We start from the raw sequence: 23,423 nt of genomic DNA, 5'->3' as shown, positions 1-23,423 counted from the left end.
CATCAAGATAGCGTTATTGCACCTGCGACTTGTCTTTTCTCGCCCTCACCAAATCCCTGCCAAGCCGGTGACAATGGTCCTCACACACACGACCGCGCACACCTACTCTCATCCATTCCCGACCGTCACCCTTGCGTACTTCCTCCGCTACTCTTCTCCTCAGCTCAATCCCTTTGCCGCCCATGTGTTGAGCACCGACACCATCTCCAGCTATGTCGACCCCGAGACCCAGCGGCTCCATACTACCAGAATCCATCTGAAGAAGAGCCGTATGCCGGGAGCAGTGTACAAACTACTACCCACTAGCGTCACGGGCGGCGGCAGCGGCGACAAGGCATCGTATATTCTCGAGACGAGCGTTGTCGATATAAAGGAAGGATGGATGCAGACCGAGAGCCGCAACCTCAACTTTACCGGTGTCCTCTCTGTTGTTGAGCAGCAACACTTCAAACTGCCGGCCGAGAAGGTGTCTAGCGAAACTGACGTGACAACGTCGGTCATCTTCCGGTCGAGACTGGGTGAAAAACTTCGGGGAAAGTTTGGTCAAGCTCAGCAGGAGGGCGGTCTGCTCTCTGGCTTCATCGGCGGCTGGGGTGCGAAAGGCGTCCAACGCAGCATCGAGAGCCTTGCTTCCACCAAGACTCTTGACCAGCTTGGCAAGAGCCGTGACGGCATGCGACTTGTCCTCGAACGAATTCGAAACAACGGCGTCATCGGAGTGTTGGAAAGCCTCCGACGGGAGCGCCAACGACAAGCATTGGGCGCCTGATCAGCCCCAGTTGTAATATTGTATATGAAATGCTGGAGCGTGGGAAGCGATCATACCACGACTAGCCATGACAACCCTTTCACGACTACGGATTCTGTATCCTTATTGTATAAAATCTCATCTCCCTTTAGCCAGGCGCTTAGTGTCTTTTCTTGGGTTCGGGTACGGGGGGCAGAAGTTATGTGGCGAGTGGTTGAAAAATGCAGAGAGCTCTGTAGCGGGTGTTGTAAGGCAGTGGAATCACGGACTACACGGAACTTGAAAGAAAAAAATCATCAAAATCATACATTTTATAATATCTTGTCCATCATAAGTGATGTCATTGGGATTCCTCCAGTCAGGTTGCCGACCAGACGGTGGGTACATAGCGTTGCGATCTCTGTGCTTGACCTTTGCCCCCGAAACAACCCATCCCAGCCCAACCGCCTATTTTTCCCACAAGAGCAAAAATAAATAGAAAGAAATTAGAAAAATATTTAGTGACAAAAGATAAAAAGAACAGAAAGGGGTAAAAGAACAAGACGAAGAAGTACGGGACAAAACGAAACACGGGACAAGCCAAATCCATCTGGGGGTGGGTGGGTGTCCCTGATTGTCCTGTAAAATCGAGCATAATGGCCAGGCACACGTGGGGGCGGGCCGGCTGCATCTCCCAACGTAAGCAATTATCCATCAGTAAACCCTCTGCCCTCCAAGGTTGCTTTTATTATTTTCCTCCCCCTTAGCAGAGTATCACGCCAACTCGTATATTCCTCCAATTCACCCTCCCTGCAAACACCTGCGGAAAAGAAGCAGCGGCCAAAATGCCAGAGCCTGTGTCGGTGCTCTTCGTCTGCCTGGGCAACATCTGCCGGTCCACCATGGCCGAGGGCATCTTCCAGAGCCTAGCAAAGCAGCCGCAGTACCAAGGCAAGATTGGGCGCATCGACTCCTGCGGCACAGGTAGGTGCCCGGGCGCGAGCCGAGGCGGGCGACGATGGTGCTAACACGAGTCGTCGAAGCTGCCTACCACGCGGGCGAGGATCCGGACTCGCGAACCATGTCGACGCTCGAGGCTAATGGGATTGCCGACTACGAGCACGCCGCTCGCCGGGTAAGTTGGGCCGTTTTGGGGATGCTGACGCCCAAACCGACGTGGTGTGGGCTCCCGCGACTGACGCGTGGCGCGGCTACAGTTTAAAACGACGGATTTCGAAGTCTTTGACTACATCTTTGCCATGGACCGGTCCAATCTGTCTGACCTCCAGCGCCTGCACAAGGGCAACCCGGACACAAAGGCCAAGGTGATGCTCTTTGGGGAGTTTAGCGGCACGGGCAAGGCCGAGGTGGTGAGCGACCCTTACTACGGCGGGCGGGACGGGTTCGAAAAGGCGTTTGAGCAGTGCAGCAGGTTCTCCAAGAACTTTATCAGGGATGTCATCGGCGAGTAGGAGGGTGGTTGGAAGAGGAGTGTGTATGCTGTGATACCCTGGGGTTGGACGAGCTGGTGGCCTGACCTGCACGTTGAGTAGACGAGATTGGTGCTTGACTTGATGGAGCTGCGAGAGATGCCATGGTGCTCTGTAGATTAATGACAGATGATGGCGGAGAGTCGCACCGGAGGGACACTGGGGAATATATACTCCGTACCGAGCGAGCCTTGGAAGTGTTTACGGAGCAAAGATGATGCACATGATTTGATGGTTGTCATTGGTCCCTGAAGTATAGCCACAGTTGGGCGCATTGATTGAATCGAGTACGTGCAGCCAGCAGAGGCAACAAAACGGGGGAAGGGGGGACCAAACACGTGTTAAGCTGACCTAGGTAAGTACCTAGGTATGTACTTAGATGTATGTACTTGATGGTCGACGGCGCTTTTTGTTGGCGTCAGCCCCGAAAGATGACGGCTTCGTGATGCTTCGGTCTGGTAGGGCTGGATCGGAACGGGGACCCTTCCAAGTGGGTTTTGTGGCACAGCAAGGGTGGCGCCATTGGTGATATCAAGGTTGGCCATGGCTGTTGGCTTGAGCCTTGCACATATCCCACCGGTGACAAGCGTTGAGCAACATCAGTTGACGGCAACGCACAAGCCATGCACTCTCGGCCGTCTGGCGAGCTTATTGGCAGAGGCTTCGAAGCGTCGACGGTTGAGCTCACCACGGGGCAGCTCAGCGACGCGCGCGCTTAGAACCTGGCCGCCCGGGAAAGCGAATGCAGGGCCGTAGTGGTGAGGCGGGAGTGATGCCCACAGGCATCCTTGGGATGTGATGTTTAGATGGATGGTTCGTGAATGGCCATGCGGGCGATGCAGGAGACGGAACCAGGTGCCGGACTCGAAGGACCAGATGATCGACGTTGGAACGGCCTTCCGCCTTCAGCAGGGGAGCCAGTCAACTGGTCCTGCCGCAAGACGCGCATCAATCCGATCCCACTTGTCAACCCGTCAATCTCAGCACAGGCGCTCCAGAGTTCCACTTGTTGCAACGTCTGGACCATCTGAACCTCCATCTGTCATATACAAAACCTGTCCCCGCCCAAGCTTGCATTCATTTTTTTCTTGTGAGCTATCCTTGCAGACCGTCGCCATTGCAGCTTTCTCCTGTCGACCGTATTCCGCTACATTGGGCTTTGCGCGGTGTCAAGAGACGCAAAAGCCAGACAAGGCTCGTCACGGTCCCCTCTCTGCGACCCCTCCTCCCTCCTCTCTTCCCCTCCCCCCCGCCTCGACAACGGCGATACAACGCGCAGCCGTGCGCGTCTAGGAAGCCATCATGGCCGATCTCCAGGGACGCAAGGTCTTCAAGGTCTTCAACCAAGACTTCATTGTCGACGAGAGATACACTGTGACCAAGGAGCTGGGACAAGGTGCCTATGGCATTGTCTGGTAAGCCTGCCCGAGGCGGGATGGAGATGCTGCCTCAGCCATGCTAATCCGGGCATCCCCTTTCTATCCAGTGCCGCCGTGAACAACCAGACGAGCGAGGGCGTTGCCATTAAGAAGGTCACCAATGTATTCAGCAAGAAGATTCTCGCCAAGCGGGCGCTGCGAGAGATTAAATTGCTGCAGCACTTCCGCGGCCACCGCAATGTAGGGCAACCCGGCCCCTCAAGACACGTCGCCCTGGTGCGTCAACGGGCTGACATGAAGCTATCAACACTAGATTACATGTCTGTATGACATGGACATTCCTCGCCCCGACACATTTAACGAGACGTACCTCTATGAAGGTTGGTCAAGAATGCTGCACACCACCCTCCATCCAACCTGACCCGTGCTGACTCTCGGCAGAATTGATGGAGTGTGACCTGGCGGCCATCATCAGATCTGGCCAGCCCCTAACCGACGCCCATTTCCAATCTTTTATTTACCAAATCCTCTGCGGCCTCAAGTATATCCATTCAGCCAACGTGCTGCACCGTGACTTGAAGCCGGGCAATTTGCTGGTCAACGCCGACTGCGAGCTCAAGATTTGTGACTTTGGCCTTGCTCGTGGCTTCTCGGTCGACCCAGAAGAGAATGCTGGATACATGACGGAATACGTTGCCACTAGATGGTATCGAGCACCAGAGATCATGTTGAGCTTCCAGAGCTATACCAAGGCCAGTATGTTGCCAGCGGCGGCCTTCCCATACCGCTTGTTCGTGTTGCGCTAACCCTCTCGACAGTCGATGTCTGGTCAGTTGGCTGTATCCTGGCCGAACTCCTCGGCGGACGACCCTTCTTCAAGGGCCGCGACTACGTCGACCAGCTGAACCAGATTCTGCACATCCTGGGAACGCCCAACGAGGAGACGCTCGCCCGCATCGGCTCGCCCCGCGCACAGGAATACGTCCGAAACCTCCCCTTCATGCCAAAGAAGTCATTCCCCGGCCTCTTCCCCCAGGCCAACCCTGACGCTCTCGATCTCCTCGACAAGATGCTCACCTTTGACCCGTCTTCCCGCATCAGCGTGGAGCAGGCCCTGGAGCACCCCTATCTTCACATCTGGCACGACGCCTCAGACGAGCCCGACTGCCCCACCACGTTCAACTTTGATTTTGAAGTCATTGACGACGTCGGGGAGATGCGCCGCGTGATTCTCGATGAAGTCATGCGCTTCCGACAGTTGGTCAGAACCGTGCCCGGCTCAAACTCCATGGCTGGCCAGGGCCAACCGTCGGCACCGGCACAGATTCCCATGCCCCAGGCGGGCGGTCAATGGACGGCAGAGGACCCGAGGCCGCAGGAGTATGTTGCCCACGGAAACGGGCTCGAGCAGGACCTCCAAGCGGGCCTGGATGCATCTAGGAGGTAAATGGCACTAGCATCCGGTGGGGGCGACGGAAAGGACGGGAAAAGGCACATATTAGTAGTTACTTATGACCGAGAGTCAGACAATAAGACGCCCGTTGCAGGGCTGCAGCTTAGCATGCAAGTCACTTGTGGAGCAGCGCTTTTCCCAATGTATATGATGAGATTGAAGACCATGAATACCACCGTCCGGGTCCGCGAAGACGGGAAATGTGACTATTGGTACTGTTTGCTCCTCAATACGTACAACGTTGGTAGAACTTACCTCGTGCTCTTTGGACGGCGAGTCTTTCCTCCCTCGCTCAGCTTGCATAGTTCAACGCAATCCGCCGGATCCAAAGCGTTCGCGTAGATTGGGTTATTGGAGGCCACTGCACGACTTTCCTGGCACTTGATGGACTCTTTTCGGCACGGTCTCCCTGAAGAGATTGGGTGTTTTCCGCTCTCACCTGCTGAGCACACCATCGCCGGCCATAAGCTCCCCTATACCTAGTACTACTCGACCAGTGTTGGCGGAAACGGGGCCGTAGAATAGCGAAATGGTGTTGTGACTTGAGTTGCCGACGGGTGCTGATGGGAGCCGGGGATTTGGAGCTTGACATCAATGGAATTAGCTGTTGGCCCGCGGCCCCTAGCCCTTTTGCAATATCGATTTATGCCACTGCAGACCCCAAGTCTTGATCCGCCCACCCCGATCTATCAAGAGAGGCCGCCACTCTTTCCAATATCTTGACAATGTATTCAAGTCGAATTAAACACAGGGAGGCGCGTCACTCTTCACCCAGGTTATCGCATACAAGACGTGCCGAAATCGTGGATACGTAGATAGTATATGTGTAAATATGCCTATAACTATCCCAAGTTGCCTTGTCCTAGTCTTCAGCCCTGCTCTGTCTTATGTATAAGCCAGCATGTGATTATGCCAATACCAAATAGGCATCGACAATATTCGACTTGAGGAACTTTTGTCATTGTGGGAATACAGGATTGTGTATTTGATTTGGATAGTGACTGCCAGCAAGGTGGCTTATTTCCGTGGCACTAGGCATACTGAATAAAAGAAGAAACAGCAGAAATCATCTGATCCCAGTGGAGCTTATATATGCAAACCGCAGAGTGTCCCTGGCTGAACGCTCTGCTCCCTCTCAGTCGGTTTCATGGTCGATTCCGAGCCCAATGGGCGGGCATACAACTAATGCTGAAAAGGTCTATTTGTGACGAGTCCCCTGTGCGGTAATGGTCATTTTGGCCACGAATTCCAAGTTGTTTTCCTGTCTTGTAGCCGCTGTATACCTCGCGCAGTACGCGCGTGTATCCAAGAGCGCGTCTCTGAAACGACGTCACGATTGTATATTCCGGCAAGGAAAATAGTCCAAAGAGCATGCAACTCGGCCGGCATTTCAGGCACTCGTCGAACCACATGCCAACGCCCATTCATCGCGCCCCCTGTAGCATCCCTTGCAAACTCGCTTCATTCCCTCTGCTACGTTCTGCTCAATGTAGACCAGCGCAGCAGAGATCCTGTCCCAGACTTCGCCCGGCTGGGCTCTCGCGAGACCAGCGGGCGAGTAGCAAGTCTCGTTTGCGTGCGGAGGCGCCTCGTCGAACAAACCTACATATGGCCCTTCATCCACCAGAGCCAGCACCTCCCTGCCGACTGCTTCATCCAAGGCTATAGCCCCGGCCACAACTCGAGATGCAGCCAGCCAAGCTGGCGGATCAGCCGGCGCAGAATGACTGTCCTCGGATGCCGTCTCCGGTGACACCTCCATAGGTTCGGGCTCCGTGTCGCTCTCCGTTTCAAGTGTCATGTCCATATTCTGCGCCTTCACGTCGCCCATGTACCAGGCAGCCAACTCCCAGACCTTGTCCCCGTCATCGCTCGGGAACGACGGAAATGCCCCGTCGGAAATATACTCGGCCGCCTTGTCGATATCCTCGGGCTCGACGCGACCGCCCGCGTCCACCTTTTCCTGCACCCGCTCGCGGTGGGCGATGAGCTGGGTCCTCGCCTCGTTGAGCCGCAGAATGCTGTCCTCGAGTGCCTCGCAGTGCCCGAGAATGGCGTCGCGCAGACCAGCCTCGGCCGGCGGCGTCACGGCCGCCTTCCCACAGGCCTCGCGGAGCTGGGCCAGCCCCGTCTGCCAGTCCCTCTCGTCGTCCTGCTCCGTCCGCCCGGCGTCCTTGTCCCAGAGCCGCTGGCACGCCCGGTCCACGGCGTTGGGGAACCTCTGCTCCCCCCTGATCCAGCAGATGATTCGGAGCTTGAGCTCGTTTCCGTAAATCTCGGGCACCTGCTTGCCGCCGAGGGACTCCTGGAAGCTGTTGATGGCGTCGTCGAACCACGCCACTGCGTGGCCGATAGGGTGATCCCATTCCTTCAGCGCATTGAGCGCCATGTGCGCGTACGGTGCTAGTAGAGAAATGGTTGCCACGAAGCCCAGCTGGCCAGCGACCCGGAGTCTGGTCACAGTCTTTGTGCTGGGCTTGAAAGGGCGGCTTGCATGTGGGCTGCTGTTGCCCTTGCCGCCTGCTGGACGGTCTGCTGTAATGTTAGCCGTGAGCACCGCAACAGACACGCTCCGAGGGATCACCGGGTCCGGGGACGGTACCTATCATTTCCGGCGAGGCCCCGGGGATTTTTATCTTTGTGGTGCCCGGCGGCTGCGGCGGCCCAAGCCGGCCCGGACGGACGGACTTGGCGAGCCACACCTCGTCATCCATGAGTTTGGCCGGGTCGCACATGGTCATGCTCCTCTTCATTTGAGCGCACCCCGGGGCCCCCCTCAGCGCGTAGTTGTCATTGTGAATCTTGCGAGACTTGTCGGACGGATTGTCCTCGTAGACCTCGTAGGCGTGGGATATGCTCGAGCCGGGAATGGGACCGGTCGCCGCGAATTCCTGGTTCTGGCCGACGGCGGGATTCTTCTCCGGCGGGAAGAGGCCCGGCACCCAGTATCCGTCGGGCACGTCGGTGGGCGACACGACGTACACGTAGCCCCTGCCCGTCTTGGCCCCCGTCCGGCCAAACGCGTATCCCTCGGCCGATCGGCGCGATCGGGAGAGGGACACCAGGCCCGACTCGCCGACAAAACTCAGGTGACGCTGCAGGCTGAGGTCGTGGCCTCTGGGGGCGAACCCCGACTCAAATACTTGGGACGGGGGGCGGGAGTCGCCGCGATAGAAGACTCCTGGTTTGCCGCCGCCGGGCAGCTTTATCCGGGACGCTTCTTCTGCCGATATAACCGGGTGCTCCTCTATAGTCGGCAGCTTTACTGGACGTGATGCCGTGTGTTTTGGGCTGGCTTGCCGCTTGAGAATGGCCCCTCGTAGAACCAAGTTGTGCGTGTTGAATGTCGTGTTGTGATTCGGGGAAACTTGGAAACAGGTTTTACCCACGGGAGCAGAACCATTTTGGAAGCCGTCGGAGCTCTGGACAACTCTTTGTTCGGCAAAGTGCGGACTTGTGACCAAGGGGGCTGCAAGGGCGCGAATTGCCAAGACTACGAGCCACTGATATGCCTTCATACTTGACCGGCAATGCCAAGAGCTTTTGTGCCGTAGCTTTGAATGAGATGAATTTGGTTTGTTGAGGGGGAAAAGAACCTAAAAGTTCGCAAAGCATGGAATGCGGACGGACGAGCACACTCTCAGAGACTGGCCAGTCTTATATCGTCAGACCGAAAAAGAGCACATAAGACCTGTTTATCGGGGGTATTCGGCCAAGTGCCACTATTGCGGGATCGGTTTTGATCCATGACTCTGTGTCAGAAACCAATATTGCCGTGGCATGTTGCATTCAACTCCGCGGGCCTAGCCGAAAGTGCAAAATCCATGTCCCTCACTGAGCAATTGTCCCTTGGTGCGGCCCGGGATAAATGGGCTCGTTGAAGAAGAGTGGGTGTGGTATTCCGATATCGTAGATATAATACAACATTAATATAATTACAGTCGTATGGACAACTAATATCACCGTCTCGGATAAGCGTCTCTATTCCGAGCCATATTTGAACGCGAGGGGGCAACGCTTCAACGTCAACTCCAACTACAGATGAACTTGAAAAGTAAAAGAAGCGGCCAGGTTACTACATCAGCCAGCTACACAGGGCATATAAATTTTGCAGTCTCGAATCGTATCCCCTCTGTTCTCTGGCCACTCGGTGTAATGCATACTGGCAAGCATGGAGTGTCCTATACCGCGGATGGTTCATAAAGGCTATTAACCGAAATCAAAGTTACTATAGCAAGCAGAAGCGTCGGCGAAAAGGCTTACGCGAGAAGACGTACCAACACTCCACGCCTCAACATGGTAGCAAATCGTCATAATACAATACATCGAGGCACTCTCCCGCATCACGCCTTTTACTCGCTCTCCCCACGCCCTTGTATATAGCCTTCAAGTGTTGTGGTGAAGGTGTCGGCGGGTTTACGGTAGCAAATTATCCAATACTGGAGAGCATTTTGCTTGCCTGGATAGGGACATGAATTACTTGATTGAACCTGCCGTTGCTAGTACTATTCCATGAAAGTAAAGGGCAAATAAACCACATGATATATGTATATATGAAGAGTAAGTTGCAATAGAAGTTTTAGCATCGTTGGATCCGCTGGGGCCATCTGCCTTGATCGGTTGTCAGGATCAGAGACATGCCCGGGAGGATACACCAGAAACGGTATAACGAACCGCCTCTTCACATGCCGTGTTCTAGAGTGCAGACTGTCCTTGAGTCATTTCATCTCACCCCACGCACCCACATGGCAACACCACATGGCAACACCACATGCCAGAATACTGGGGATGTTTCTCCACGAGATCCGTAGCACGGATCCTGTGGGCGCCCTAGCCAGCTTCGATTAATTACTATAGGTCGCAGAATTTGACATATTGCTCACAAGACTTGACATCTGGTTAATCCATTAAGATAAGAATACCTTGTGGCTTGTACAAGAGGATTTCTCGGGTAGAGTACAAGCCTAGACTTGAATACCGTAATGTCATCACTTGAGTTGTTCATGTTCTATTTTATATCAAGGGCCGATGGGATGATTTGCTTTTCTAGCAGAGTCATCAAACATCAAGTAGCATTACCATTTCACCGTCAGGCGCTCTCAATGGGAGGTTCCAAGTCCAATTCGGCCCTTGGGTCTACGCCGGCCCGATGAGCATTCATATAGGCAAACGGTCTGGGAGAAACTACAACTACATTATCCCTCTCTTGCAAACATGAACAAGATGAAACCAACCCAGACCACGGCTCCATGCCATTTTCAGTCATCATCCCGAGTGCCCACATACACTTTCCCATGAGCAAGACTTGCTTCGCGAAAGCCGCCCAGCGTCATGAGCGACTCGGAGTAGCCAACGCCAACCTTGACCGGCCAAGTATACTAACAAATAAATGGAGGGCAGAAAGACACCAGCACTGCCAAGACCATGCTAACCCCACGCGCAATTTCGCAAACTACGGAATTGTCCTCGGAACGAGACCGGGCGGCAGAAGGTCTTGGCCGAGCGGGATCTTGTGAAAATTCAAACCGGGGACCCGTGGGAAGGGCTCGGGACTCCATTCCGCCGAGCGTTTCTGGGGCCCGCGGCCGACGAATGCAGCAGGGAACCAGCTAGCGCTTCCCTGGCTGTCGGAGAGTGCCGAGGAGATGCGGCAGGGGAATGGAGACGAGGCCCCGGTGTGGTGTTTCGCTCCTGTGCTGGCCATCCGCGAGCCCTCTCCTCAGCTCTGAGCATCGGCGTCTGCCTGAGAGACGCGGTTCGCGCTCAACTTGGATTCGGGACACCTTGTAGTTCTGGGGACGCGTGTCGTAGGCAAGAAAAAGCAATAGTCTTGATGGGATCAAGTAGTCCAAGTATGCTGGTCACAGGCACACTTGCATATCAAGCTTCGCAACCGTCTAGCAAGAGCCAACCTACGTAGAACCTTTTCTGCTGCTCATCCGAATAGAGTAGCAAACCAAAATACACCAAAGACAAGCGGAAGTGCTTTTGTTCCGGTTTTCAAGGATTTCTACGCGTGTCTCGCATGACGCTGCGTGTAGATAGAGTCAGGACCAGCACCAATTGTAGAGTAGGTACGAAGTAGTTGAGACAAAAGACGGCATTTCCGTACAATCACAGATTCACCAATCAACTTTACTTGTCTTTTTGTATCCGACGGAATGGGCCCGTACAGTCCTGGCCACGCAGGCCTGTGGCGTACTCGGAGAGAATCACCCGTGGCCCCACGCTGTTCCATGCGAAACGTATCGCGGATCCGGCGAGGGCGGCCAGATCGTACGTTTTCGCGCTATCAAGAGCAAAGGCTGGGATAGAAAACCGCTATTGCAGGGGTATATCAAAGAAAGCCCGCCATCGCTGCGGTGCGGAGGTACGAGGGCGGGCGGCATTCGACCGTCTGCCCAGTGCTGGTGTTGCACGGAAATGGCCCAACAAAGGGCTCCTGACTCCTCACCGGCAAAGGACCCAGAGGCCACACAGACTGAACACGTGACCGGGCAGAAAGACCTTCTTTTCATGTATCGATATATAGTGGCCACTGATCCCTTCTTTCCTCTTGAACAACCAAGCACGGTTAACATCCTGGGGGATTGTCTTTAAAACCACATGCAAGCACGTCTTTCCAGCCAAGCCCACTGTGCCTCTATCACACTGCTGCCGCTCCGCATGTGCACAGCACATGGCGCACACGCTGGCAGCTAAGAACTGTGCAGCACGCGGCTCGTTTCTCCATTTTTTATAAAACGGTCAAGTCCATCTGCCACGGCCACGTAAACACTTCACGCGTGAGTTGACGCGTGGTGTGATAAGCGTGCAACAGTGGGCTTGCTTGAAAAGACTCGGTTCTGAATATAATATTGGAGGTATTTGAAGGCCTGCCCGGCGAGTCATGTGCATGCACATACAATCGGGAGATGGCGGTACAATATATCTAAAAGACGGTTGTATTGTAATGCTAGATGCTGTCATTGTGGGCTGCCTTTGGTGTTGAGCCGTCTTGTAAGCCGGCTCGCTACCCTTTTCGGGACCCATTCCCGTTAGCGGATCCACTTCCGAAGGCTGCTACTAATTAAGTGCGTGCACATTCTGGTGGTGCAACTATTCCAACAGCATTAAAGCTTCTTACTTTTCTCAGGATGAAGAGAGGGATAAAAATAAGTGACTATATAAAGGGGACGTTTATACCTAGAGCTCTTGCCCGGCCGTGTAACCAACGGATCTACTGTGAGTGGGTTTGAGTCGTTGGGCCTTTTCCGTGTAGCAAGTGGTCGGCAGCTACCCGTCAGCAACCAAGTAGCTAGCCCGCTTGGTTGCCGACGGGTACCAAAGTGGACTCCCATCCTCCAAGCAGATGACAAGAATATTGTTCGCCATACGGATTAACCTGGAAACTCTCGCGGTTATCACAGCCCTAGGGCCCCCCATCACGTTGAGTAGTTGGGGCAAGAAACACCATGTGGTACCGCTTTTATTCAGTATATACGCCTCCGAACCAGCTCTCCCATTCATCCCGGCATGTAGATAATCCCGGGTCTATGTACAGTCGTCGTTGCATCCTGTTGCAACCATGGCGTGAACGTTGAAGAGGGTAAAGGGGAAAAAATGCCCAAAAGTGCTGTGCGCCGCTGAAACAAGTTATAACAGTGAAAAATAAAAAAGGTCCATTAAAATGCGTATAGTAGGCTGCGAGAGGAACCATGTACATCATGTCGCACGCGCCAACGCAGTGAGCCACGTCTATGTATAGAACCAGTACATGGCAGTGTACTTGGTGCTATCTTGGCCGGCGGCATTTCCACAACCGTGGCTGTTACCTCCGGCTGTTGAGACACGGTAGACCAACTTTGCGTCGCCCACGGTGCCCTCTTTTGCGCTGAGCTTGAGCCATGCAACGGCGCCGGTGCCGTCTGGTCCCTTGTCCGCGTTGGCGGGAGCATCCACCCCTGCGTCCTTTCCGGCAAGCACGTTGATCTTGCCACCGTCCAAGATGAACTCGGGGACGCCGGCGCTGTTGAAAAGGTGGTGTCCCAGAAAGGGCGCTTTCGAACACTCGAGGTCGAGGGGGGCGTCCTTGGGGAATGGATCGGTTTGAGAGGCGCCGGGGGAGTCAGGTTCAACTCGTCCCTCCGTAGACGAGTTGAAGTTCAAGGGCACATCTTGTGTCTGCAGAACGCGGGAAGTAAGGCTGTCCCAATCCTTTTGTGAAAGAGATTGACTGCTTTGGCCGGGATAGAAGCTGGTGATATCGTAGAGCATCGCCAGAGCGCCAGTAGCCGCGGGGCTCGCGCCCACGCTGGCGCACGTATAGTTCTGAATACCAAAGCCCAGGGCGATGTGCAGAAGCTTGGAACCCTCTGGGGGCTGTGGAAGGTTGCTGGCTGTTAATTGACTGTTAGCGGCGGCTTCAGCCGGTGGCAGGCTCTCTCATTTGACTTACCACCATCAGTTTGGGGGAGAGCTGGAGCCTTGGGGCTATTTGCGCAACTCGAGCCAGTAGGCAGTGCTAGCGCCAATGAGGCTGATAGCAGGACTAGATATGCCTTGAACATGCTGGCTGTGATGATGAACTCGAAAGGAAAAGAGGACGGAGACGAAGAGGAAAATGAGGTAGAACAGGTGTAGATCCTCTACCGCAATGGTGAATTCGAGAAGACGTCAGGAAGCACGCCGACTTGATATAGTTGTTGGTCGAAGGGATGGAGACGAGCTGGGGGCGGGAGCTTGGTGGCTAAACTAGCCCGATTATGGCAGGACGGTAAGCAATGTACAAGAATAGAATCCAGGAACCAGTCAGTGGCCTTCAAATTACGGCCTATTGGTGGTGTACCCGCCTGGGCGCTTATAACGACGGTGGCGTGCAGTAGTGTAGATTTGCTGGAGGCGGAAGACGGGTATGGATGCCGGACATAAGTCAACCAGCGAAGGCAGCAGGGGCAGGGCAGGGCAGGGAGGCGAGCTCAAGTGGCGGTTCCTCAAAAAATCGCAAACGTATTCCAGAAGCGGCATTAAAGAAGGGCAGCGTGGTGCTTTGGAATCCGAGTAAATCTGAGTAAGAAGAGGGATGGGTGGCGGCTTATATAGCTGAGTAGATGATGGGCTTAGCTGTGTAAGACTTTGGTGAATCCAGCGTGTCCGGGGAAATTGCAACGGAGCTTGGGGCGTAATGCAATGCAAGGTCTCTTGCCACAACGACTTCGGACGATGACTGGGATGGGTGAGCGCTTCGTTTAGCCCCTCATGGTTATGCAAGATGGTGGTGGTGGTGGTGGTGTGCTTGACCATGTGGTGTTATGCATGGCCAATTGATACAAGGCCCTGGCGTCTACATTTCCATAATTCTCTGCCATTTAATTTGCGGCATCTGTCTTTTGCCAAGTCGATGCAACGGGCGCTTGACTCGGCATCTTGTATGTATGCGGGGACCGATCTCTGTGCCCGCCAAGGTCCGAAGTTTGCGTATACTCGTATGAATTGCCGCCCGCCATGGTACATACAGCCCGGCGAGTTGACATGCGAGCAAGCAATACTGCAACGTCATGATGAGCCAGACATCCTTGGCGCCTCTCGTTCGTGTCAATAGCTCGCGAACGATTGCCACAAGCCACGCCGAGGAGGCAGGCTAGCAGGGTTCTGCCCGAGATGGTTTCAAAGGGCATCGGAGACATGCAGATATGCCGTGACCACAGATCAAGGGCGGGACGCAGTCGGGCTGCGCTGCACCGCGCTCGGTCACTGTCCTGGAAAAGACGCAGGTTCGCTGTCTCGACAGCTGCATAGCTGCATGACACCTGAGACGCACCACGTCGACGCGACTCCATGATCCTTGTCGAGTCCGGTGCGATGCTGGACAATGCTGGTTGCCGGTAGCCGCGCTTAGCACTGCATCATATGACCAACCGCTGGCCAGATGGCCCTCCACTCCAGATGCCCCAATGCACGAAATGGTGTTACAAGCAAGACTGTGAATGGTTCGTTTAGCGGAGGCTTGCGGAACCGAGGGAGCATTTGGACTCTGCTGGCGCAAAGAGGCTAGCTGACGCGGGCCGTATGCTACCCGACGATGCAGCGTCAAGAATAGAAACCGTGGTGGTGAAGCCGTCGTGGCGAGATGGACTTGTTTCCAGATGTTTTGTCGGTTTCTCGCCGCCTTGTTCTAGCCGGCCAGCCTCCCCCGCCCAGAGGTGATCTACCCTTGGCGATCCTCAAACGGTGGACGGCGCCATGACGATCCTTGGTCGGTCGGGAAACCGCACGTGCGGTTTGGTGCCCTATCCCAAGAGAAAGGCAGCAAAGGGATAGCGAGCGATGGTGCTGAAACAGGTTGGTGTTTTAGCATTGGCTGTTGGGCGTACATGGCGATGAAATGAAGTTGGGCAAGACAATCCAGTACGCACGAGTCGAGGCACGGGGCGAGCAGTGTGCGGTTTGGTAAGGGACTTTGTACCTTGTACCTCGTACCTCGTCTCAGCCACATGACGCCAGGCCTCAAGTGCTCTCCTTGACCATTGACAGCTGGTCAGCAGCTTCGATTCAACATAATCGAGTGCTCGGGCCTTTTTCCCTCTGGCGATATCGTATCATTACGTCTAGATTTGTTTCGCATCACAGCATCCGCGCCGCTATTCCCCAGTCCCATGCAAGGACGGAACACCTGGTCCAGCGTGCAGTTGGTTATTGTTCAGCTGCGGAGAATTGTCGCGGATACCATCATTCCGTCCCATGACCGCGGAAACGCCCCCAGGCGCCACCTTCAATGTTCCCATCCTTCGATATGGTTTCAGCTAGTCAGCCACCGAGTCGCTGGCCAGCAGCCACATCCTTTCCCTGGCGTGACGCATCCCAGCAAGAGAGGCAAAGCTCACAGTCACAATGCCATTGTTGCCAGTCGGCACCAGCGCATGAATCGATTCTTGTTCCCACAGTCCCGGCTTCTAACCTCTAAACTGCGCACCCTGTGCTCGACGAGCTGGCACCCCGTCCACAGAAAGAATTGACAGGTTCAAGGCCCAACTGCTCTTCTCTGTAGGACCGGAGGCTTCAATGGTATATGAGTATAGTGCGAGCGGTGTAGTGTCATGGACAACTTGGAACGTATCAATGTCCATCCATGCTCATCTCATAAAGGTTCACACACGACCACACGACCACACAAAACCAGACGCAACTCACATTCCAGTCACATCTATAGCGGCCATGTTGGGCTATGAAGCTACCAAGCTGCCTACTACCAACCATTACGTCGACCGCGTTGGGACAGTGACGTTTTTGAATCAAGCTTAGATGTCTTCAGAGGAAACCCCGAGCAACGCTGCACACACTAGCCGAGAGTAGAGCCATCGATAAGAAGCCTGGAAATAGGTTAACAACAAATTTCAGCCGCCGGCCGCCTGTAAAATTTCCGTCATTAGCTCTGCTTGTCAAGTATGGAGCTGACATGACGGTTGCCGAATCTCGGGCAGTAATGATGGTACGGAAAAGCTACAGGGTCGCGTTCCAGTCCTCGAGATATTTGAGTGGACCGAGGAAGGGGACAAAGTTGACGTTTAGCCATGAGTGACCTGACAAAGATTTGAAGCTTAAGGGGATTATATACACAGGGCCCTCTACTAACAAGAGCACCAGACTCTTAATTTATATTAACAGCTGTTAATTATAATTGCTATAAAAAGTAATAATTTTGTAGATAATAACTTGTGCAAATAAAATATTTTATTAGATTATTAAGTACTCCCCCCTTGTATACTTATTATCTTGGTACAGCCTAATACTGTGTTACCAGATGTTGTGCTTGCACGATACCTGTATCATGCTCGTATCATCATTTGCCTTGAGAGGGAAACAACAAAAAACTTGATACACTCCTTATAATAATTCCCTTTAATTAGCCATAATCCCTCTTATCATGCCACACCTGGCTAAACATTCAGGGTCTGAAGTATATTAATGCTCAATGCAATCAAACTCACCCATGACCATCTTGTTGCACCCAACAGTCTCCTGCCACCAGGACCAAACCAAACTGTTGCGGCTGTCATGGACTGGTAACCAGCGCATTGGGAATATTGCAAGGCAAAAATGCAGAAATTCATCCGAGTCATTCCGCAAGGGGACTTGAAGAAACGTGGCGAGTCAAGTACCTGATCCTCGTTCCTCATCCAGTAGATGACGAGACTTACTACCACCCTTGGCTGTATTTTGAACTGTCAAAAGGCACATTAACTTGCAAATGGATTTCACATAGCCCTTGACTACATGACTATCCCACTCTAGTAACGCGGCTATAGGCTCTCTCGGATAATCCCAATGCGCATGTAGGATCGGTTGAGGTTCGAACGTCTTAGCTCACGGCATAAATCAACTGGTCCCTTGGACTGGTGTTGCAAAAAGCATTTGTGTCAAGCATGGCTTACTCTCTCCAAGGCAGGTCAGCAGTAAAATGACCAGCCCTGCACCCAACATGCCAGCCAACAAGACCGCACGCCTACGCGCCGCGCGGCAAGGCAGCATCATGATGATCCACAAGATACGTACAGACCTTCCCTTTTTGACCAATAATGTCAAGACCTCTAGTCCTGATAATGAAAGCACTGGGCAGCTTTTCAAGACTTGTCGCGAAGCCGCTTGGCCGCTCTACAGACCAAACAAAGCTACAAGTCTCTGCCATGGCCGTTTCACTTGTTCGGTGCCATTTGCTCAATAAAAGTTAGCCGCCTTCTCTCAAGCTTGTCATCGGCTCAGGCGCATTGCATCCCATCTTTCAACCATGACTGGGTGTCGGTCAAAAGCTGAAGCCGGCAGTGCGCCTCCTCCACCGCCGCCGCCTCCTCTTCCCGGCCGATTGGGAAGCACACCGACTCCCAGTGTTCCTTCAATCAAGCGGCCAACTGTGGCACCGATTGGTCCCAGAGGTTCATTTCTAGTGGAATTGATAACCTACAACGGAGCACCTTTTAAAAACCACTGGGCATACTGGGTCCGCTCACAGAGTGATCCCGACATCGGGGTCCAGTTGCACGCCACTGGAGATGTAAGAAATGGATTTTCACTCGAATTCAAGCGAAGCCATGACCTAAGAGATACTGGAAATATCCCTTCTTCAAGAATTCCGTTGCAGTGGGTTGATAGCCGGTACTTTGATGAGAAAGCAATGCTCAATAACGGCATTCACAAGCTCGATACCGTGCCGGTCTGTATGTTTGAGGCCTCGGCAAGCAAGGTTGATGCGCCTGGGAAGACACTAAACTCAGTCAGCACCACGGTCAGTACGATGGGTCTTGATTTGCAATGTGAATGCGCAAGAGCTGATGCATGATTCTCCAGCCTTACTCGAGAAGTACGGTTAAACAACGAAACTGCCAGACCTGGATCGTTGAGTCGGCAGATCAACTTGTCAAGGATGGAATTTTCAATTTAGAGACTGCGGCCTATCTTCGCAGTGTCGAACAGTGATTTGGTGAGGAATCTATTTCTCTCGGCGCTGCGTCCGATTTGGTGCGTCCTGTTGTATACAGCCGCTGCCCGACGTCTGAGTGCGAGGCAAAAGGTATATGAGCCGATCAGGTTCCAGGCTATTGCGCTCTTTGCCATGATATATTACAGGATATTAGTGTAAATGTCTGGGTTGGCAAACATGTTCTGTCACAGGCTATAGGTTAGTTCCAACCCAAAGGTAGAGTACATCTGGAGACGTGCGATAACTGTCTAATCTGCATTTGAAGTTCAATGTTTTTCCGTCTTCCGCCACTATTTCCTTGCTTAGTCTAAGTAAGTCTGATCAGGAGGGCATTAATACCAGCCACTCTTGACTTGCAAAATTTCGTCAATTTATAATCTACTCTCTCGGCGTGCCCATGATATGATGGGGTGTAAGCCGCGCGCCATTTGCACGAATCACTACAACCAGTGTGTGAGATTTCTAGCTACAAAAGACTTGTAATCGTACCAACATAAGGACTAGCCTAATAAGAATACTAGAAACTATATGCCAAGTAATTTAGTGCTATTGGCATCATGAGCCGCCGCCGCCTCATTTTGTCGCCCGAGGCTAACTAAACCACATTTTCTTCTTCTTCACAAGGCAAACTTTCTTTCCGGACCCTCCCGTCTTTACTGCGGCGATATGGCATCTTGTGGTCGCGCCAGTATTGGTTGCCAGGTTTCTGCTCTCGGCATGGCATGCCTGCTGGTGTGTGGCAGTTGGGTTTTGGCATCGCCAACTGGGGTGACGAGTTCATGTGCCCGACGAACCGCGCTTTGCAGAGGACGTGTCAGTTGACCAGGGACAAGGAATATGGGCATCCGTCAGTCGAGGATACCACTGTGTTGGCCAACTGGTTGCCTTTTTCTGCTCGTTTTGCGCCGCGTGCAAGTAGCCGAGTTGCACGCAAGTCACTCCAGATCAGTTCCATAGAGAAAAAGGCGTGTCGCACAGTGTGCAATATTGACCTCGCACTCACGACCCACTCGACTGTCACCGTCCCCTTCAACACCAAGCCGCACACAATCTCCATCATCAACGCCGTCTCGCCCGTCGACAGCCCACCATGTCGCGCCGTCCAGCAAAAGGCGACTACATCGAAACCGTAACTCGCCCTCCCCCTTCTCCCTCCCGCGATGCCCAACTAACCCCCCCGCCTCCGCACAGGACACGGGCAACAAGGTCGCCCGCAAGGCCATCCTCGTGGGCACGCAAAACATCATGCTCGGCGGCAAGACAGTCATCCAGCCCGAGGTCATGATCCGCGGCGACCTGGTGCGCACCGCGCCCTCGTCGTCCTCGGCGCCCACGAGCTCCACCGCCGTCGCCATCGGCCGCTACTGCTTCCTCTCGCGCGGCGTGCTCCTCCGGCCCCCCGGCCGCCTGTACAAGGGCGTCTACACCTACATGCCCCTCCGGCTGGGCGACCACGTCTTTGTCGGCCAAAACACCGTCGTCCAGGCCGCCACCGTCGGCAACCACGTGTCCATCGGCCGCGACTGCGCCGTCAACGAGTTCGCCATTGTCAAGGACTACGTCAAGATCCTCGACGGCAGCGTCGTGCCCTCCTCCATGGTCATCCCTAGCTTCTCCGTCGTCGCCGGCCGCCCGGCCAGGGTCGTCGGCGAGCTGCCCGAGGGCGCCTTGGACGACTTTGAGCTGCGCGACATGTACAAGACTGTTGGGAACAATCCGCAGCCGGCTGCGTAGGCGGCCGCGCACGAGTGCCGCCGGTCCGGAGGGAAGCTGCATGCAAGTGGACGCATGGGATTGTTGCTTGTGTTGTTGGTTGTGCCGATTATTGATACCCCGAGAGCGCGCGTTTAAAAATACGAATACAGACGAGGCTTTGATGCTCTTCGACAAGAATAGGATTTCATGGCGTCGTGTTTCTAACTTTGCTCTACTCTAGCATACGCCTCGATGATCCTCTTGCCGACCATTTCACCGCTCCAATACGCCCCTGTTGCTGTTCCCACTGCCACAAACGGCGCTGTGTGCTCGCCCGCGAACCAAATCCCTTGATCGGGCAGCCCTTCCCTCATGATTTCAATGTCCTTGTCGCCATTCTCCAGGCCGACCTGGAAATTGCTGTAGCTTCCGTTCCCTGCGAGTTCGTCATTTAACCACTCCGTCGCAAGGAACCCGAGGGGATGACAATCCGACGACTCGGCCGAGTAGTTTGGCAACAGGGAGTAATACGGCTGGAAAAAATCCGTCAGGAAGGCCGTCCGTTCGGCCTCGGTCGTCAGTTGAGCCAGCGTCGACGTCATGTGTTTCGACTGCTCGCCAAACGTGTAGAATAGCAGCGTTGGGTGGTTGTCCGGCGCGGAAAGGCTGCCGAGCTCAAAGGCATCTTGGTGCCAGCGGCGCGGGTTGGAAGGGGCGTAGGTCGGCGTGATCCATTCTATGAAGCCGCTCATTTTGGTGCCCACGAGCCAGAACGCTGTAGGGAAGGTGACGTATACCTGGCCGTGGTCAGCGATGACTGCCAGATGGTTGAATGGGTCTCTTTTCCTCCTTGCATACCTTTTCGAGACACCCATACCCAATTGAGTTGATGGCCTTTGTTAGCCGCGCCGGGAGGCGGGGGTTGAATGCTTCTGGGTGTCTTTTCAGCCAACCTAACGGTGCGGTGACGACAACTTCGTCAAAGAGGAGATGACGACCGCCGTCTAGTTGCACCTTGACCTTGTTGCCGCTCTGGGGCGGGTGCGTTATTTCCGTCACCTTGGCGTTCAACATGATATCCGCCCCGGCCATGGCGGGAGCCGCGATGTGGTCCAAGATTTTCTTGTACGTGCCGGCGCAAAACAAGTTCTCTGGTGCACAGTCAGTGTCTAGTAGAGGTTTGGTGGGAGTAGTCACACGTGGGAATACCTCCTTCCAAGCACTCCTCCAACCAAAAGTACTTGAGGCTTTGTTGAGAAACCGGACTGCCAACAAAGGTCCCCCACATCTCAGCCAGGCGAAGGACGGTTTCCCGTTTCTTTGCGAATTCTCCGTCGCTCTCGGGGATCATGGCTGTTATCCTCTCACGGACAAAGTCTAGCAAGCTCTTGTCGGCGTGAGTCTCTGCGCCGTGCGCGTTGGAATGCTCAAATGCTTGTTGAACGAGGTCCCACACCATGGCGCTGCATCTTTGGCCGTCTTCCTGTGACATCAAGTCGCCAAGATGATCATGCACCCACACATTCGAGTCCAAGCTTCCCGCGGCGGTATTTGTGTGTTTGGCAATGTCGAAAATGGGGTTGTCGTCGGTTCCATGGATCCAGTTGGGGCCAAGGTCAACAACAGCCCGGCCGCCGGGGAGCCTTTCCTGATGCACCCGGCCACCTATGCGATCTCTTGCTTCGATTACGGTGACCCTGATGCCATTTTGTACGAGTACATCGGCACAGCGGAGGCCAGCCAGACCGGCGCCAATGATTGCGATGCTGGGTTTGGATGAGGATGACTGGCGCCGCTAGGAAGAGAATCTGCGTAAGCTACTGAGCATATGGATGACATCGAGTACTGCTTCATGTCACAGCCATGATGGAGTTCCAGGCTGTGTGTAAATTACTGCAAATGCCAAAGCCAAACAAGAGGGGGGTAAATGAGTTGGATGCGCAGACTGGTTTTGGCACGATAATACCTTGGAGGCGCGGGGCTCGGAAAGACTCATATCGTTCATGTCATTGAATGCCACACAACTACTTTGGGCGACCAAGGTGCCAAATAAAGCTGCTCTCAGATCTTCATAAATTCTCGACGGATGTCGTAGGGCTGGGCTAGTACGGCATATCGAGTAAGCATCCATATTCAGAATGGACTGGAGGGATTTTGTGGTCACGCTTGCACGCTTGGGATGGGAGGAGAGGTAACTCGAGTGGCTCTCAGGGAAATGGATGAAAAAAATAAATAAAATAAAATAAAGAGGGGAGATAGTTGAAGGCGTGGAAATAGGACCAAGTTGTACTCCTGTCGGCCGTCGAGATGCGAAAGTGGCCGACCCCTATCTTGATTCCCATTGTGGCTCATTCAGTGCGCAGCCACATGATGTCGTGGGGGGGTGACGGGAATGACATTCGTTGGCCAGGCGGAGACGGGCTTACCACACATGCATTGAGGCCGAACGGGCACAGGGAGATAAAGGCCGAGGTTTGATGCCAGAGCCCGATGTGCGCGGCTTGAACGTGGTGCAGGCAGCAGTAAGACGCACGGGTTGGTTGCAGATGTTTGAACCATGAGAGAAGGGATGATGGGGGCACGACGGGATGCGGAGTGCATGCCTAGGTAGCAATGAGAAGTGAACATTGAACGAATGCACTTAGTAGGCGGGGTTGGCATCTGCATCTGCATACCCAGGTCTAGTATATGAACATTGAACCGGACCAGACACCAGCACTGAGCGTAGTCAAGACCAACAGCTGATGCATAAGGGCAAAGTGGGCTGGTCAGGTGGTGAAGTGAAGACGAGATTGATGCTTTGGCATTTGACGACGTGCGCCTTGGTGATCACGCCTCCATGGCCGGCCCCACTCTGAACACATGGGCATGTGGGCTTGAACCAGAGACAGTCTGGTGCATGGGCGAACATGGAGCTTCAAAAGCCATCCATATCATCGATATGAGCTGGCACCTGAGCTACAACAAGTCTGGTCAATGGTGCCATATTCGAGTCACTAGCGCCCCAGCAAACTCGACGTGGACGTCTGGTGGCATCTGGACAGTGCTGGCTGGAGCCCGGCCAGATCGGACGCCACCTGAACAGTGAAGCGTCAAGACTCAAGTTGGTCCAGGTCCAATGGCCCATGTCCACTGGCAGTACGTACTTGTCAAGTCCCTGGTGCATTGATGTCACCACCACCACCGACCAATGCCGGCTCGGCAGCTGCCTAGGCGTCTGGCCTGG

General features: G+C 54.1%; 8 protein-coding genes across 8 annotated transcripts; 5 read left to right on the top strand and 3 right to left on the bottom strand.

The window, feature by feature from the left end:
- Window positions 1-73: 73 nt before the first annotated feature.
- On the top strand, window positions 74-769 carry UPS1 (the record flags this gene model as incomplete). Its single annotated transcript, XM_014689795.1, has 1 exon — window positions 74-769. The coding sequence occupies one exon, from the start codon at window positions 74-76 to the stop codon at window positions 767-769; it is 696 nt and encodes a 231-aa protein (XP_014545281.1).
- Window positions 770-1,572: 803 nt separating this feature from the next.
- On the top strand, window positions 1,573-2,199 carry stp1 (Low molecular weight phosphotyrosine protein phosphatase; the record flags this gene model as incomplete). The annotated part of the gene is made up of 3 exons (XM_014689796.1): window positions 1,573-1,711; window positions 1,771-1,862; window positions 1,945-2,199. The coding sequence occupies 3 exons, from the start codon at window positions 1,573-1,575 to the stop codon at window positions 2,197-2,199; spliced, it is 486 nt and encodes a 161-aa protein (XP_014545282.1).
- Window positions 2,200-3,519: 1,320 nt separating this feature from the next.
- spm1 (Mitogen-activated protein kinase spm1) lies at window positions 3,520-5,043 on the top strand (the record flags this gene model as incomplete). Its single annotated transcript, XM_014689797.1, has 5 exons — window positions 3,520-3,632; window positions 3,704-3,836; window positions 3,910-3,976; window positions 4,038-4,352; window positions 4,415-5,043. 5 exons carry the CDS (start codon window positions 3,520-3,522, stop codon window positions 5,041-5,043), a joined length of 1,257 nt encoding a protein of 418 aa, XP_014545283.1.
- Window positions 5,044-6,439: 1,396 nt separating this feature from the next.
- On the bottom strand, window positions 6,440-8,567 carry G6M90_00g078240 (uncharacterized protein; the record flags this gene model as incomplete). The annotated part of the gene is made up of 2 exons (XM_066131085.1): window positions 6,440-7,581; window positions 7,634-8,567. 2 exons carry the CDS (start codon window positions 8,565-8,567, stop codon window positions 6,440-6,442), a joined length of 2,076 nt encoding a protein of 691 aa, XP_065986977.1.
- A 4,219-nt stretch (window positions 8,568-12,786) lies between these two features.
- Window positions 12,787-13,598, bottom strand: G6M90_00g078230 (uncharacterized protein; the record flags this gene model as incomplete). Its single annotated transcript, XM_014689799.1, has 2 exons — window positions 12,787-13,427; window positions 13,487-13,598. 2 exons carry the CDS (start codon window positions 13,596-13,598, stop codon window positions 12,787-12,789), a joined length of 753 nt encoding a protein of 250 aa, XP_014545285.1.
- A 4,214-nt stretch (window positions 13,599-17,812) lies between these two features.
- G6M90_00g078220 (uncharacterized protein) lies at window positions 17,813-18,498 on the top strand (the record flags this gene model as incomplete). Its single annotated transcript, XM_014689800.1, has 2 exons — window positions 17,813-18,307; window positions 18,370-18,498. The coding sequence occupies 2 exons, from the start codon at window positions 17,813-17,815 to the stop codon at window positions 18,496-18,498; spliced, it is 624 nt and encodes a 207-aa protein (XP_014545286.1).
- A 1,094-nt stretch (window positions 18,499-19,592) lies between these two features.
- On the top strand, window positions 19,593-20,236 carry Dctn5 (Dynactin subunit 5; the record flags this gene model as incomplete). Its single annotated transcript, XM_014689801.1, has 2 exons — window positions 19,593-19,631; window positions 19,694-20,236. 2 exons carry the CDS (start codon window positions 19,593-19,595, stop codon window positions 20,234-20,236), a joined length of 582 nt encoding a protein of 193 aa, XP_014545287.1.
- A 182-nt stretch (window positions 20,237-20,418) lies between these two features.
- On the bottom strand, window positions 20,419-22,062 carry G6M90_00g078200 (uncharacterized protein; the record flags this gene model as incomplete). Its single annotated transcript, XM_066131084.1, has 4 exons — window positions 20,419-20,994; window positions 21,056-21,348; window positions 21,407-21,992; window positions 22,057-22,062. 4 exons carry the CDS (start codon window positions 22,060-22,062, stop codon window positions 20,419-20,421), a joined length of 1,461 nt encoding a protein of 486 aa, XP_065987039.1.
- Between the last annotated feature and the right edge of the window lie 1,361 nt (window positions 22,063-23,423).

Source organism: Metarhizium brunneum, chromosome 4, assembly GCF_013426205.1.
Source record: "Metarhizium brunneum chromosome 4, complete sequence".
In the NCBI taxonomy this organism is placed as follows: Eukaryota; Fungi; Ascomycota; class Sordariomycetes; order Hypocreales; family Clavicipitaceae; genus Metarhizium; species Metarhizium brunneum.
The sequence above is the reverse complement of the archived record's forward strand: the minus strand, read 5'-3'. Positions and strand labels throughout refer to the sequence as shown.